General features: G+C 40.8%; 1 protein-coding gene across 2 annotated transcripts in view; it reads right to left on the bottom strand.

Moving 5' to 3' along the window:
* Window positions 1-13607: 13607 nt before the first annotated feature.
* ubr7 (ubiquitin protein ligase E3 component n-recognin 7) overlaps window positions 13608-14348 on the bottom strand; it is a 33067-nt gene continuing 32326 nt past the window's right edge. For both annotated transcript variants that reach the window (XM_087852609.1, XM_087852610.1), the window contains exons 11-12: window positions 13954-14015; window positions 13608-13872 (exon numbers count right to left, since the gene is read on the bottom strand). In XM_087852609.1, coding sequence (XP_087708735.1) covers window positions 13783-13872; window positions 13954-14015 — 152 coding nt within the window. In that variant the 3' untranslated portion in view covers window positions 13608-13782. The remainder of the gene's footprint in view (window positions 13873-13953; window positions 14016-14348) is intronic.

The raw sequence follows: 14348 nt of genomic DNA, 5'->3' as shown, positions 1-14348 counted from the left end.
TTTTCAACTAATTAATCACTTTTAGAATCTTGTAACACAGTTACTAACTCAGTTACCTTTTTGAAGAAGTAACCAGTAACTATAATAAATCACTTTTTCAAAGTAACTTGCCAAACACTGTTCATGACACTTTAACATGTGAGTGAAAGTTTTGGTGTTGCTGCAGGTTGGTATTTTAAAAAATATATTTTTCTCCATTTTTACTTCAATCCTTTATATTTCTGAGTTAATTCAAAATAAATTACCTACTTAATGATAGAAAGTATATAATAATATACATTTAGCTAATAGAATTATCATTAAGTAGATATTACACTTCAAGGATTGTGTTCAAGTGTAAAATGTAATGCTAATGGATATATATTGCAAGTGTATTCCCATTCAATTCTTCCTTGTAAACAACACCATTAACACATAGCAAAGTTTTGATTTCAGACATTCAAATTGAATTTCGAGCAGAGGACCGGTCCAAATATAAAAAGGTAAGCACAGCCTGTTGTATTATAAATACCAAATGTGCATATTGGACATTCTAAATTAATCTGTTCGCTGAGTTACACGTATTTTCACATTAAATTGTCGGTGTCTAGTTTTCAGCGCGAGATGCTAACATCATAAGTTGAGGCTGAATTCCAGTGTCATAGGAACTGGCTCTAGCAAGAAACTAAAAACATTCTACGTTGAGACTAGAGTTGCAGCCCACATTACATTCCACATTTAATTTTGTGTATGACTGGCTTCTGTTGCAAGAAACGGGGAAAATTTCTAAGATGCGGCCAAAGTTCAGCATATGGAATAGAGGTGAAATAGAGTCTGGCTTGTGGTGCGCTTGCATTTCAGAGCTCAGAGGTTTCTGTGTGTGTTTCTGCGTGTGAGACGCGCTCTCTGTGTGTTTCAGCGTGTGAAATATGAACATGGTGACAGTGACGGTTGATGTGTGAATTGGAGGACACTTGTGCGAAGAAAATATTTTATGATTAAAGGTTGACGCCTAGTGGACCTCGTGGATTAGTTCCGGGAGTGGTTTCCCAACTGGTAGATCGGACGCGGCCCGGAGGTAACTAGGGTAGCAACCTTGGGAGTGGAACTCCTAAAGAGCTTGTTCATGGTGTGGCAACCCCCCTGTCTGTGGACGCTCAGGCAGGTCTCAGGCATCTGGTCAGCTGAGGTGGTGACTTGGGATGTGAGAACCCCCGCATAACTACAGAATAACCACAGGTTTACATTTATTCTGGACTAGAACAAGAAGATATTTTGACATCTAAGGTTGAGTTCTATATTAGTCAAAAAGGTTGAATTGCTCGTTTCAGTGCTTGAAATTGTAGATTGCTTTGTCCCTGTCCCCTGACGAGTGTGTAAAATTAAATAAGAAAGAGGAAAAGAGGGCAATTTGGAGCCACATAGAGATAGACGGGCGTAATTGGGTGCAATACTCTGTGGTGTAAAAAAAAAAGAAGAAGAAAAAACAGTAAGAGGTGAGTAGTGGTGTGAAATATGTTGGGTTTTAAATCTGACGTAGAGAAAGGGGAAATAAAGAGAGAGTGGAGAATTATTGAGAAGCATAGAGAGGAATGTGTTGTGAGACTGGCGTGCAGTTTGCGCTGTAAAGGAGGGGCGTGTTGCCTGCTTCTCTATTTAACAGTGATGAAAATGATATTAAATAAATCTCTTAGTGTGTTAATACAGGTGGCTACGGACCTGGACCAACCGCCCACCACAAGCACAGCGGCCGAAGCAAAATTATAGAAATGGGAACCACACCCAGCAAGAATCAGCAGCTGTGGAACCGACAGCAGCGAGGAGAGAATTAGAGGAGAAACTAAACCTTTAAGAGTACACAAAATTGGGTTGGATTTTGGGCCAACGGACTTGTGGAGGTTGGGAAAGCGTCCGGAGCATCGCAACAAAAGGTGAAACAAAAACACACACAAGCAGAGAAATGTGAGAGAAAGGCACCTTTTAAGGAAACGCCTTGTTGGAGAAAAAGTTAGAATTAACCCGCCTACAAATCCACACACATGCAATGAAAAAGCAGCTTACACTCATGAACACGTGAAGATTTTTCAGCAAGGTTAAGGCAGGGAAATTTAACATATACCTGTTGTTAAAGGATGAACTGTATCCATTACTAACAAATAAACTCTCTGGGTTGCAGGACAACAACTTAACTTCAAAGAAAGAGAAAATAAAGAGACTGGTATGACCAACCAGTGATGAAACAACAAATTTAGTGGTTAAGAGTCAAATTGTGAGAGGTTTTCTGCTGACTGAATAACAAGTGATTATTGAAGGAAGGAAAATTCTCTTCTGTGAGTTTAAACATGATCTTAAGAATTTAAACATGTACCAGTGTTGTCCTGTCAACTTGGTGGGCTATGAGTTGATTATATCGTGAGAAAAAACAAAAGAAACGGGGGAGAGAAGGCTGACACAGGGCCTGGCCTGGTGTTTCTCCCCTCTCTGAATAACACAGCCAAAACAACATCATTTTCCTGTTCGTCTGTTTTTGTTTTGTTTTTTGTTTTTTCTCTTTATGTGTAATTACAGGCTGCTTTGCTGGCCCTGGAAGCCGAGGCTGACCTGGACTCCTGCTCTCCCCTCTACCATCTTCAACGTGACCCACAACAACCACCTGAAAATGTCAACAGTGCTGCAGGAAAGCAATCTCATGCAGCGGAGACGGAGAGCGGTAAACCCAAGGCCCATTTCACTACATGGGGGAAATTTCCAGATAGCTTCAGCTGACAGAGCTGTGACGAGACGCCCATTAAGCCCGAATGAAAAGTGAGGCCGAGCAAAAGAATGCTGACCTTGATAACTCTGCATTAACACTGTGCAGGACAGTGATGGACCAACACAGATGATCGGGCAGCAAAAAGGGCGTGCCAGAGACAGGAGGAGCTACTGAGGTCAAAAGGCACCTCAGAATGGACAAAACACAGAAGAAGATGCAGGTTTCACCTGCCGTGAGCATGGACACTGGAGAAAGGACTGCCCCAATTGGGGTCAGAACCAGGACGGACAGAACTTTGAGCAGCAGCTGCAATGGTCGAAAACGGACTGAAAAGGAGGAGGGCAGGACCCCAGGGCACGCTTCAGGCCGTGGTTTACCCAAACCGCCAGAACAGGAAAGTGATGACCACACACACACACACACACACACACACACACACGTCTACACACACGCTGATTCAGCTTGAAGTGAAATACACACATGAACACATGTGCACTCGTTGATTGAGTGAGAAATGACACACACACCTAAATCGAAATGCTGATTCACTGAGAAGTGATCCACACACAAATACACATGCACACGCTTGTGCAATGAAGAGTGATGCACACAAACACATGCTGATGCAATGAAGAATGCTTTGCTAACAAATGCACATGCTGATACGCAAAATGCACACAAACATCCAAATATAGAATTTTTTATAAAAAGCCATTGATTACTTATTGGTTAAATGTGTTTTATGTCACACAGAGGGCATATATGTAGATTTAGGGAACAAGGTCTAAAATTGTCTGGTTATGAAAACAATGTCTGTGCGTGATGTCTGTGTATGGCTGCTCAAGGCCTCGATTGAATTGTTTACTGTGCTTCCCACAGCCTGATGAGGAGCAGTGGTACAGAGTAAAAATTATGAACTAACGGTGTAAGTTTTATTTCATAGCGTTGCATTTTCTGTGATTGAGATTTAATTCAAGGAGGAACCAAAGGTGTTACGGTACCTGAGGTTCTCATTCCCACACAATGTTGTCCTGGGAGGAAGCAAAACTTTCCTGTGAATTTCTGGTTGGTTTTTGGGTTTTGCATAGCATTAGGTTGGTTTTATCAGTGGGGTTTGGATTGTTTTCTTTCTCTAAGAGAGAGAGAGATGGTTTTATGCTTGGACATGTTTGCAATGGGCCCTAGTATGTGTTATTTTATTAGTATTTTGTTGGTTATGTTTGCTTTTGCTTTCGTTACAGTGCACTGAGAGAAGAACATCTGAGAGGTGTGATCCACCGGTGGTGATATTTTGTGAGTTTATGATTTAACAATCAGCTCTTTAAACCAGGCCTAAAAGATTTAAATTTAAAGTGCTATGAAATTTTCTTACTGACAACAGTCGCAAAGTGTGCTTCTCCGTGATTATAATGGGCTTTGGAGAAGTTCCCTTATATGGGACACTGATCACAGGAGATAGTCCTGAGTCTAAAAGGATTGCAGCGAGTCAATCCAGTGCAAAATAACAAGGAATTGTTTTCCTTTTAAAATGATGACGTCATCTTGCTGGTGATGGATGCTTGAATAGCTTGCAGACTCCATTATCAGCAAAATCTGGTATGAATGTGTGAGACTAGCTTCACATGACAGTGTGGAACTGCAGACTGAACCCTTTGGTTGCTAATTTTGAGCTATTGATGTTTGCATTACGGAAATTGTGTTTTGTTGGCTGTGTTTGATTAGGGTATCACATTATATTGTTGGGAATGTCAAATACCACAGTGGAGAAAACTTTCAATATCACTCATGACGGGAATATGTTACTACTAACCATAGCAGGCCACTGTAAAAAGTCAGTTAAGGTTTATAGAGGAAAAAAGCCAAAACTTGAACAATATCTATGAATAACAGGGGAACGGTAGACTTGTCACATTCAAAATAGAGAATTTTCTGGGATTGAAGATCCTCTGGGTAAGTGGTTAACTAAAGCATGCATAAAGTAAAAAATAAAAAATAAAAATCATTATGTTATCGATTGGTAGTTGATTGATAATAGGCCATATTTACAGCTGTTGTAGACGCAGTCTAGTTCATGTTCAAGCACTCTAATTAACAGATTGAAAACAGCGACATTGAGGGAAGAATATGCAGTGCCACACTATCAGATGCCAGTGATGGTTGGGCTCAGTGATGAATCAGGTGAGCTGGATTCATAGCTGAATCAAGACATAAATTCCCCTGCTGTGGTCAGTGAGGGAAAAACAGGGGAAATAAAAAAAACGGCGTTTTTATATGTGAAGTTCATATTAATACAGCTTTTGTTTCTAGGTAGTTCTGCAGATGCAGGCTCTGGGCAGAGCCAGGAGTTTAACAGATCTAACATGATAATTAAATTGATTTCATTCCCTAACACAGGATGACAAGGCTGGAGCAACGACACTGGATAGGAGTGTAAACGACCACGGCAGACCCTGGTGCACATTCATGCTTTGCAGCATACTTTATTAACACTTTCACGGTTGCTGTACATCCACACCCAGAGCTGCAGCTCTCCCCCTGCCAGCTCAACATAACAACCACAACAACAACGCCAACCATAGGACCCAGTACAATATTTAATTCGGCGGGGCGTGATTGCAGCTGCCACGCAGGTGCGTCCGCCTCCTCTGCACGGCACCGCAGGCCACGCCCCGCCACAAGGAGAAAGTCTGATACTTTCTGAGATATGATATCACTAACCTTTTCTTTTAATTTCTAGCTCCAGGTGAATTGACACATGGGAGTGTGTCAAAAAGGGGGAAGTTGAGTTTTAACATCAAACAACGGTTTTATGAACATTTTATGACTTTACTTGTGTGTTTAATAATTTAGGTATGGTAAAACTTAAGCTTATAATGACCCAAAAGTTCCCAGACTTTTTTTTAGAGAACCAGTGAGAAGTATAAATCATGATTTTCATGTTTAAGCATTAATGATTGAAATAAACTGAATAGCGTTTAGAAGATAAAATGCCTGTGTGTGTTCATGTGTGTTCATGAGAAGCTGAGTATTGCACTGGAGAGGAAATTGTAGGACGGAAGGCTGAAAGAAACACATGATTTTTGTAAAAAGGGGGGCAAATGTCAGAAATAAAAATGGTTAATTTGTTTTTGATTTCTTTTACTAAACTAAGTGGTTATAATCATTTTCATACACATTGCGAATATGCTCATAATGAGTTGGCACTCAGTCTTTTGAAGGTCATAAGCTTCGTTCGGCGTGATGTCCGGACTGATATATTTTAGGTATTGACTTTGAGTGCAGAGGATGCAAACACGCTTACACACACATAGATTATGATTAGAATAAGTCCTTGGGTCAGAGAGTCCTGAACATGATATTCAAAACCAAATTTGCATCACTGGAAGACTAATGGACAATAACTTTAGATTATCAAGGCTAGGGAGAGAGGTGTTTCTTTTCTGTCTCTTACAGAGAAAGGAACAAACACCAGACGAGGTCATGGAGATATGAGGATTCTTGCAGCAGAGACTGCCAAGACAGCAACTGGGGTCAAGTGTCATGGCATTTGGGCTCCGGCTAGTCACCTCAAAAGGATGGATCCCATAGACACAGTAATAACCATGAAGGGGTTGGCGAAAATCCAGAAACACCAGACCAACGAGGTTCGAGAGGCTCTTGGTAAAAAGGGGGACACGGCTGTGACCCCAGAATACACAGATCGTTGTTTGAAAATCGGGGCAGAATAATCCCCTGATCTGTGCAACGACTGAAGGGTGGTCTAACCCCTGAGGTCGAAGAAAGAAGCAGAGAATCACCCGACTGGAAGATACTGGTAGCTGCAGCAATAAAATAAAGGTTAAAAGCTCCTTAGACAGAGGTTCTAGTCTGAGTACATTTGAGGGTACAAGGTGGCACCAAGATGGGGGTGGGAAACTGGAGCACCAAAATAAAGCTGTGGGAGAACTGGAGAGCGATGGGAGTGTCTACTACTACTGATGTTGTTGTAATCATTGTTTTCCTTGCATTTGAACTGCCCAAACACAGAGGTCATCCCACATATGGTCCACCCGTTAAAGGGGGACAGAGGGCCTCAAGGGCAAGGGGAGATGGACCTCATAATATTGGATTGCAAGATGTAAGTGATCTCTTTAAGAAAGAGATCAAAAGGGGGAATTGTGGGATTATAATATTATCTTATGCCAGACGTTCCCAAAGTGTGGGGCCCGCCCCCTAGGGGGGGCGCAGAGCCATTGCAGGGGGGGCGCGGCATGAAAAGGGAAAAAAAACCCAAAACAACGCTTGGACACTGTTAGCACGGGCGCCCACACAAACGCAAAGCAGGAGATGAAGCATCGCTGAATATGTTTCAACCAACTTCATTCTAAGCCAAAGACTAGAAAATATGGTGAAGCAAATCTTCCCTTTGGTTTCACCTGCACAAGTGCCGAGGTAGGTCTCCCTGCAGAACTGGTTTTCCCTTCGTTGGGAGCAGCGCTGGGCTGTTTAAATCACGGACAAACAGGATCCCACATTCTTGATTTTTAGTTCACAAACACTTGTTGTAATGACTAACTACTCCTGACATTTTGGAGATGTTTGCTCTTTATACAGTAAAGTTACAGTGGGATACAAATAATATCAGGCTGATCCTGCCATGATTTGTTCCCCCGGTTCAAATCACGGACAAACAGCATCCAACAGTTGTTTATGTTTTTGAACCCATTTTGCAGACGGATTTTTTGAAAAATGTATTGATAGCAATGTTGAATATTATTACACAGGAAAAAAAGCAACTACATGTAAAATAATCACAGCGTGACGCCTCTGCCTTTGTAAATGGAGGGACAGTAACTGTGTGTAAAACCTGCAGATAGTCAGATTAACAGTATTTTGTCTCTATCTGCCATTCTGCAATTCATCTCATGTAAACAATAACGTGGCCACAGCGTGACGTGAAAAAAGGCACATACCTTTGACGTTGCGTGAAGAACTCTATATTCCTCGTCCACACATAAACGCAAAAAAGGAGTTTTAAAAAAATCTTGAAACGCCGTTTACGTGGACGAAACAACTGCGTGTTCAAAAATACCCGTGTAGGTGCAGACGTAGCGTAAAAGAGTTAGTAGTTTATTTTCTTACTACCTGTAATTTATTGCAGATTACTTGTATTTGCTTAATTGTTTACTAAATGTTTGAGGTGTGAAATAAACCGCAATGGAGCAAAATATGGGTGTGTGTGGTTGGAGGATGTGTTCGTGCGTGCGTGCGCGCGTGCACGCGAGGGGGGCGCGAACATTTTTCTTGTAAAACAAGGGGGGCCCAGCAAAAAAAGTTTGGGAACCACTGTCTTATGCCATGTTATACCCCTAATTAAAGATTGTGAAATTATTATGTAGTTTTAGTTTGCAGTATTCTCCTGAATTAGAAGAAGGTGATAACTATTATATTTGTTAAATTGATTTGTATTACATTAGACTGCTGATTTATTGTGAATGAATGATATTGTTTTATGATCCATTATACTGCTGAGTTATAAGGAATACTGTTTTCGGAGAGTCAGGACCTTGCTTTTTCTGATAGTAGAGGAGACAGAGAGCACATTCCACGGGAGCTTCACCCCCACCGTTGTTGAAGGCAGACAAAATAGGGAGCCAAGGCCATAAGTCAGGCTCGCTAGGAGTTAGAAAGAATGTGAATGTTTAGGCTTTTACGACTAGGTGGAGGCCACTAGAGGCTATAAGAGTTTGAGTAACCCTCCACCAGTTTGAGATTTGCTGTGACCCTCTTCATGCATGTCTCCCCATCCGGATGGTTTGGGTTCTTAAAGTGTTGAATTGTATGGAATAAAGGATTGTTGATTGAGCATTTATACACCGAGTATTGTCCTTCCTTCAGCCCAAAGATCGAAAGAATTGGGAGAATTTAACAGTATAAATACACAAACAATAGACATATGCTTTCAATTGTGTAATTTAAGTGATCTAGGTAGCTCTGTTTTGGAAGTTCAGTTAACGCTAGAAATGTGTTTTGGAGTTTGCACATGCTTTGGAGTTTGTAAGTGCTTTGGAATTTGTACGTGCTTTTTGGAGTTTGTACGTGCTTTGTCTCTAGGGGCCACCGCATATATTTATATATAAACATATATAAATAAAACCACTTTTTTTTACATTAGTAATCATTTTGTGCATAATTTTATATTATTGTTAATAATAAATTACTTAAAGCAGCAAAACAACCTGAAGAGCCGGTTCGGAGTCGAAAGAGCCGGCTCTTTTTAGTCAGTCGAGCCGAAAGAGCCGGTTCTCTAAAAAGAGCCGGAAATCCCATCACTAGTAGCATGGGACCCAACACAGCTTGAAATAAAGTCCTCCCTCTGCTGTTAATGCAGCTTCTGCATGAGTGTTGAGATGGCTGGAGCCTATCTCAGCTGTCATAGGGCAAAAGGAATCCCATGACAGGCTGCCAGCCTGGTAACCAATATAACATATAGGACAATAAAATAATGACTATGAGACAGCCCTCTTACTGAAAATCTCTGTGGAGAGAATGTTTGCATGCATGCATTTGTGAAGAATGGGAGTGGAGAGTGACTATGACACGAAGGAGGCACTAAAAGAATGTCTGGCTTTAAAAATGTGTGATTTAGTATAAGAAATTGTATCAAGCACATTTTAATTGACAAAAACAGTCAAAGTTCTGAAAAGGAAAAATGAAAAAATAAATATTTTATGAATTAAAGAGATTTGAAGAAATGGATATTCATGTGCGAATAAGCTAATTATAAATTTAATTAAAGCATAAACTAAGTGGGAGTGTATTCATATGTGACTGAATGTTCATATTTGATGAAAATAACAATATGTCATGTTAAAGAATGACATAGAAAAGAAGTTTGTAAAAGACCCAAGGCACACACAGACAGTGTTGCAGGGACAGCATTCATTTATTTACATTAGCAATCACTCTTGGGATTCTGTGATGTTGCATTCACCATGTCTTCAGGTCTGTCCTCTGGTCCCAGCCGGCTACTGAAATAGAGAGTGTATGATTGCACAGTCACTCCCAGTTTGTCTGCCAGCCTGCTGGCACCACCCCTCCTCTGCAGCGGAGTCGCAGACCACACCCAATGCCACAAGAAGAAAATGTAATGAAGTGATTTTAAGGTTTGAAGTTTAAAACTTTGTTTTAAATCGTGTATGTGAAAAATTCACAAGAAGGGAGGATGATAAGATGTGGCTGGACATCAGGTGACTGTATGTCAACAATAGTGATTGGATGTCCAGAGAACAATTCACCTAAAGGTTAGACCTTTCAGTGTTCAGAAAAACTCTAAAAACAAACAGAAAAGCTACATCTAGTGATGTGCGATACCACTGATTTTCTTTCCGATCCGATACCAAGTAAAATCCAGGGTGGTATCGATGATACTGATCCATACCGATACTCTGTATATAAACGTAATGTTTCATTGTATTACATAATACAATATAGAATTGCATTATGTAATTGTAATAATAATATAGTTTCATAATGATTACAGGACATCCGACTACTTGTTCTTATTGCTTAATGATGCAGAATAATCATATAGAAATAAAAAACCTGGAGTTGTGCGCTATTTGAGCATGTTGCCTGCCTGCAGCACTAAAGGACTCTGCGAGAGACGTCTGTCTCGCCCTAGCAGCACCTGTCCCTCTCCTCTTCAGTTCACCTCGACATAAGCTTATCTTATTCTGTGATATGATTTACTCTGAGGTGTTTGACGAGGGTTAGTGGTGTTGCCACTGTCTTGCCACATGTATCGCAAACCGCGTCTTGGCTGTTTGTGGAGGTAAAATACATCCACACATGACTCGGTTTAGGCTCAGCCATTGTTGTGAGCGCGCATGCCAGGTGCAGTGTTGCCAACTTAGTGACTTTGTCACTATATTTAGCGAGTTTTCAGAACCCCTTAGCAATTATTCTTCTAAAAAGTGACTAGCGACAAATCTGGTGACTTTTTCTGGTGTTATTGGATTTATTACAACTTTTTGACATGAAAGTGCATATCGCTTTTCTCAACAAGCAGCGGGTGCTGCTGTGGGTACTTCGCCCGTGCCAAAGCGCTCACGGGCAGAGGATAGTCCCCCCCAGCTGCTATCAGGGCAGGAGATGTTCCCACCTATGCGTCCAAACTGCAAATGAATCGCGTATGACTGAAGCCTCTGGTCCCGCATTGACTGTAATGCAATCAGTTCTTCTTTTACTGTTATGTTGTTTTGTGGATCACAAGGTTTAAAACTACTTAAACACACACACACACACACACACACACACACAAAGTAACTCCACCAGAGTGCCTATTTCGAGTCACTTTTGCCGGTACAAGCGCAGATAAAGGAGTAAGGTTGGAATTGTGACATAAAAAAAAAACAATAATCGCTAAAAGAAATTTAATATGTAGTTCTAAATAAATTCTAAATGCATTTAGGACGTTTTTTTACTCACTTTGTTTCTTCTTTTTTTCTCTCCTACAACGTGGGTTACAATGACATTAGCATGACCAATTATGCAAATTAGGCAATGACGTCGTTTAGCGACTTTTAGCATAGCCAAAAGTGATTTTTCTTGCTGAGGAGTTGGCAACACTGGCCAGGGGCTGCGACACATTTATACAGCCGTATTTCGCATATGACTATGAAAGGCGTAAGAGGAAGTAGTTTCTTCCAATTTAGATGATCCGAATGATATAGTTTCTTTCCATTGTGTTCCTGTTAATGAAAAACTACAATTTTACCCCAAAGTACTAAAATATTGATATTTTAATATGAGAATCGATTCTAGAACATAAATTACTGGGATCGGAAGAATCGATATTTCAATATCGATCCACACACCACTATCGCATGCACTTGCGCGACAAGCACTCCTGTTTAAACACACGCAGTCACGGTGACGCGTTTCTATCTCGGATCCTACGATCATTCGCACGGTTATAGAGGCGCTCCGTTTACTTACTGTTGTGCTGCTTCTCGTTCACGGGGAGGGTCTCGGGATCCCGTCAATCGCCATCCAACCAAGGGCAGTTCAGACGCTATCTCACTGGCCTGGCCACAAATTCACGTTCCAGGGCTTTCTTCGGGCATCCTAGTGTCCTGGCTGTCCACAGACTTCGGTATGTCCTACCCCCTCCTCAATGAAAGGCCATTTGTTGGGGTCCGGCTCCGAAGGACCAAATAAAGGTTAGGTCTGTGCTTGCAGGCCTCGCTGACTCAGAGACTTAGTCCCGCGAACAAAGCCAGACGAACAGAGATCGATTGGTTTTAAGTTGCGCAAGGGGAGCCCAGTCAGAATCTCAGAGCTGTGAGCTCTGCACCCAAACCTCAGACAACTCCAACTCTGGCCCCCTCTTGCAGTTCTTTTATTAACTCAGTGTTTACACAAACATCTCATTAATCATGCGACAGGTAAAACACATGTGAACATGTGTCATGTGTCTGCAACAGTGAGCATGTGATGTGATCAGTGAAACGTGAGTGTGCGTCTGTGTAGAAAACAGAGGTGAACATTCATGCTAAAGATCTAATCATCTTGCACAATGACAACCATAATGATCCACAATTCTCTAACAGAACTGTTACCTGCAACTGCAACCACCTGACCTCATTCTCCATCCTCATGTCACCAAACATTCCAAAGAAACTCTGTTTGGACATTATAACCTACATTGGAGTTGGCCTGTCCATGATTTCCTTGGTCATATGTCTCATCATTGAAGGACTCATATGGAGAAAAATAACAACGACTGAAACCTCTTATGTGCGTCATGTTGCCATAGTCAACATTGCTGTGTCCCTCCTGATTGCAAACATTTGGTTTATAATTGGAGTGGCCATTTCAGATGCAAAAGTTTAAAAAAAAACCCAGCATGCACTGCAGCTACCTTTTTTTTTTTTTATCCATTTTTTCTACCTAGCTCTGTTTTTCTGGATGTTTGCCTCAGCTTTGTTGCTGCTCTACCGTACAACTAATGTCTTTGGTGGGGGGGTTGTCTAAAGCATCTATGATGGCCATTGGATTCTCTCTAGGCTACAAAGCTCCTCTCATCATAGCAACAGTAACTGTAGCTGCAACTGCACCTGACAACAAATATATCAGAGAAAATGTAACCTGTTGGCTCAAATGGGATGAGTCCAAAGCTCTAGTGGTATGTGATTCTTACACTGTTAATAGTGCTGATAAACCCAATTATCCTGCATGTGGTTTTCAGTTAGAGATATTTGTAATGAAAACCATTTTCACTAGCAGTCAAAAACTAATGTGTACCCTTATGGCAGCATTTTTGTTAAATATGAACAGAATGATAGCAGAAGTGCTGCCACATGCCTGGCCAGAGAGTACCAATTTGTTTATTTAGTAGTTCAATGAAAGGCTTCAGTTAAGTAAGAGTGAGGGGAAAAAATTGTGCTTACTTTCACAGTTTTGTCTTTTTAAAATAAAGAAAAACACTACATTTTTCAAAATATTTGTGGATGTTTAAGTGGCCATCCAATGAGATGGCAGCGCCAGCTGGGTTAGCCTCATCTTAGATAACATCAATCAGATCATTAAAATAAACTAAGTTTTAAAAATAACATCTGAATATTATTGATCGCTTAAAAACCCACCTGAATAGTTTTTTTATTGATCTGGCCTCTGTAGTTTGATGTTTTTTCATATTTTCTGGTTCTTTACTCTTTCACATTCACACATCTAGCTTTTTTTTCTTTAACTGAAAACTTTGTTTCTTAAGTATTTATTGTCTCTGAGCTGTTTTTCAGTTTTCCATCATTCTATCAGCTGATTCATAAGAGGATTAGTTGGCAGAATTGATTGACTAATCAGTTGACTGATCATGAAGTAACTCCAAATGTTGCCATGTTCAGATTGTTTTATTAGATTGTTTAAAAAGGAAACAATACTGAGAAACAAAGAGGTTGTTCGACATGTTAGACAGATTTTATAGAAAAGTTAAAACGGGAAACACACAACAGGTTCCATTTAATCAGGGATGAAAGATCAGCAGATGGAGGTGAGGTCAGAGGGGATCAGGTGCAGTAGAACTCTCCGGCATCAACTCTGCGTCTTTTACGACTCTGCTGCTCGAAGAACTGACGAATGTCATCAGATGTCACAACCTATCAGAGAATAGTTAAATTATATCAGTTAACCTATCAGAACAGTCACAAGACACTTGACCTATCAGGTGAAAGACTCACTTTTCCTTCAGCTGCAAATCTCTGCAGGAAGTCCTTCAGCTCAGTTTTCATGTCATTGTATCCTGCAAGAAAAATAATCAGGACTATTTAATCTGTTCATAGACTTTCTGCAGGTTTATACATTCTTCTTACAGAGTCCACTTACAGAATTGTTAAGTTATAGTGTGAGCACCTGCATAAAAGCAAAGATTTCACGTGTGCGTTAAAAGAGTACTGAAGGGGGAAAAAACTAGTGATGCACGATACCACCACTACTGAACATGTGATGGAGAAATAGGTTTACCTTTTAGGTGACATGAATGAGTTGAACGGAAGTTATGAACTGTTTCTGAGAGACAAATAACACCAGGATCCTTTTCTAAGTAGCTGACAGCTGGTAACTGTGCAGGGGTAGG

This window comes from Neolamprologus brichardi, chromosome 15 (assembly GCF_056152115.1).
Source record: "Neolamprologus brichardi isolate AB-2024 chromosome 15, ASM5615211v1, whole genome shotgun sequence".
Lineage (NCBI taxonomy): Eukaryota > Metazoa > Chordata > Actinopteri > Cichliformes > Cichlidae > Neolamprologus > Neolamprologus brichardi.
The sequence above is the reverse complement of the archived record's forward strand: the minus strand, read 5'-3'. Positions and strand labels throughout refer to the sequence as shown.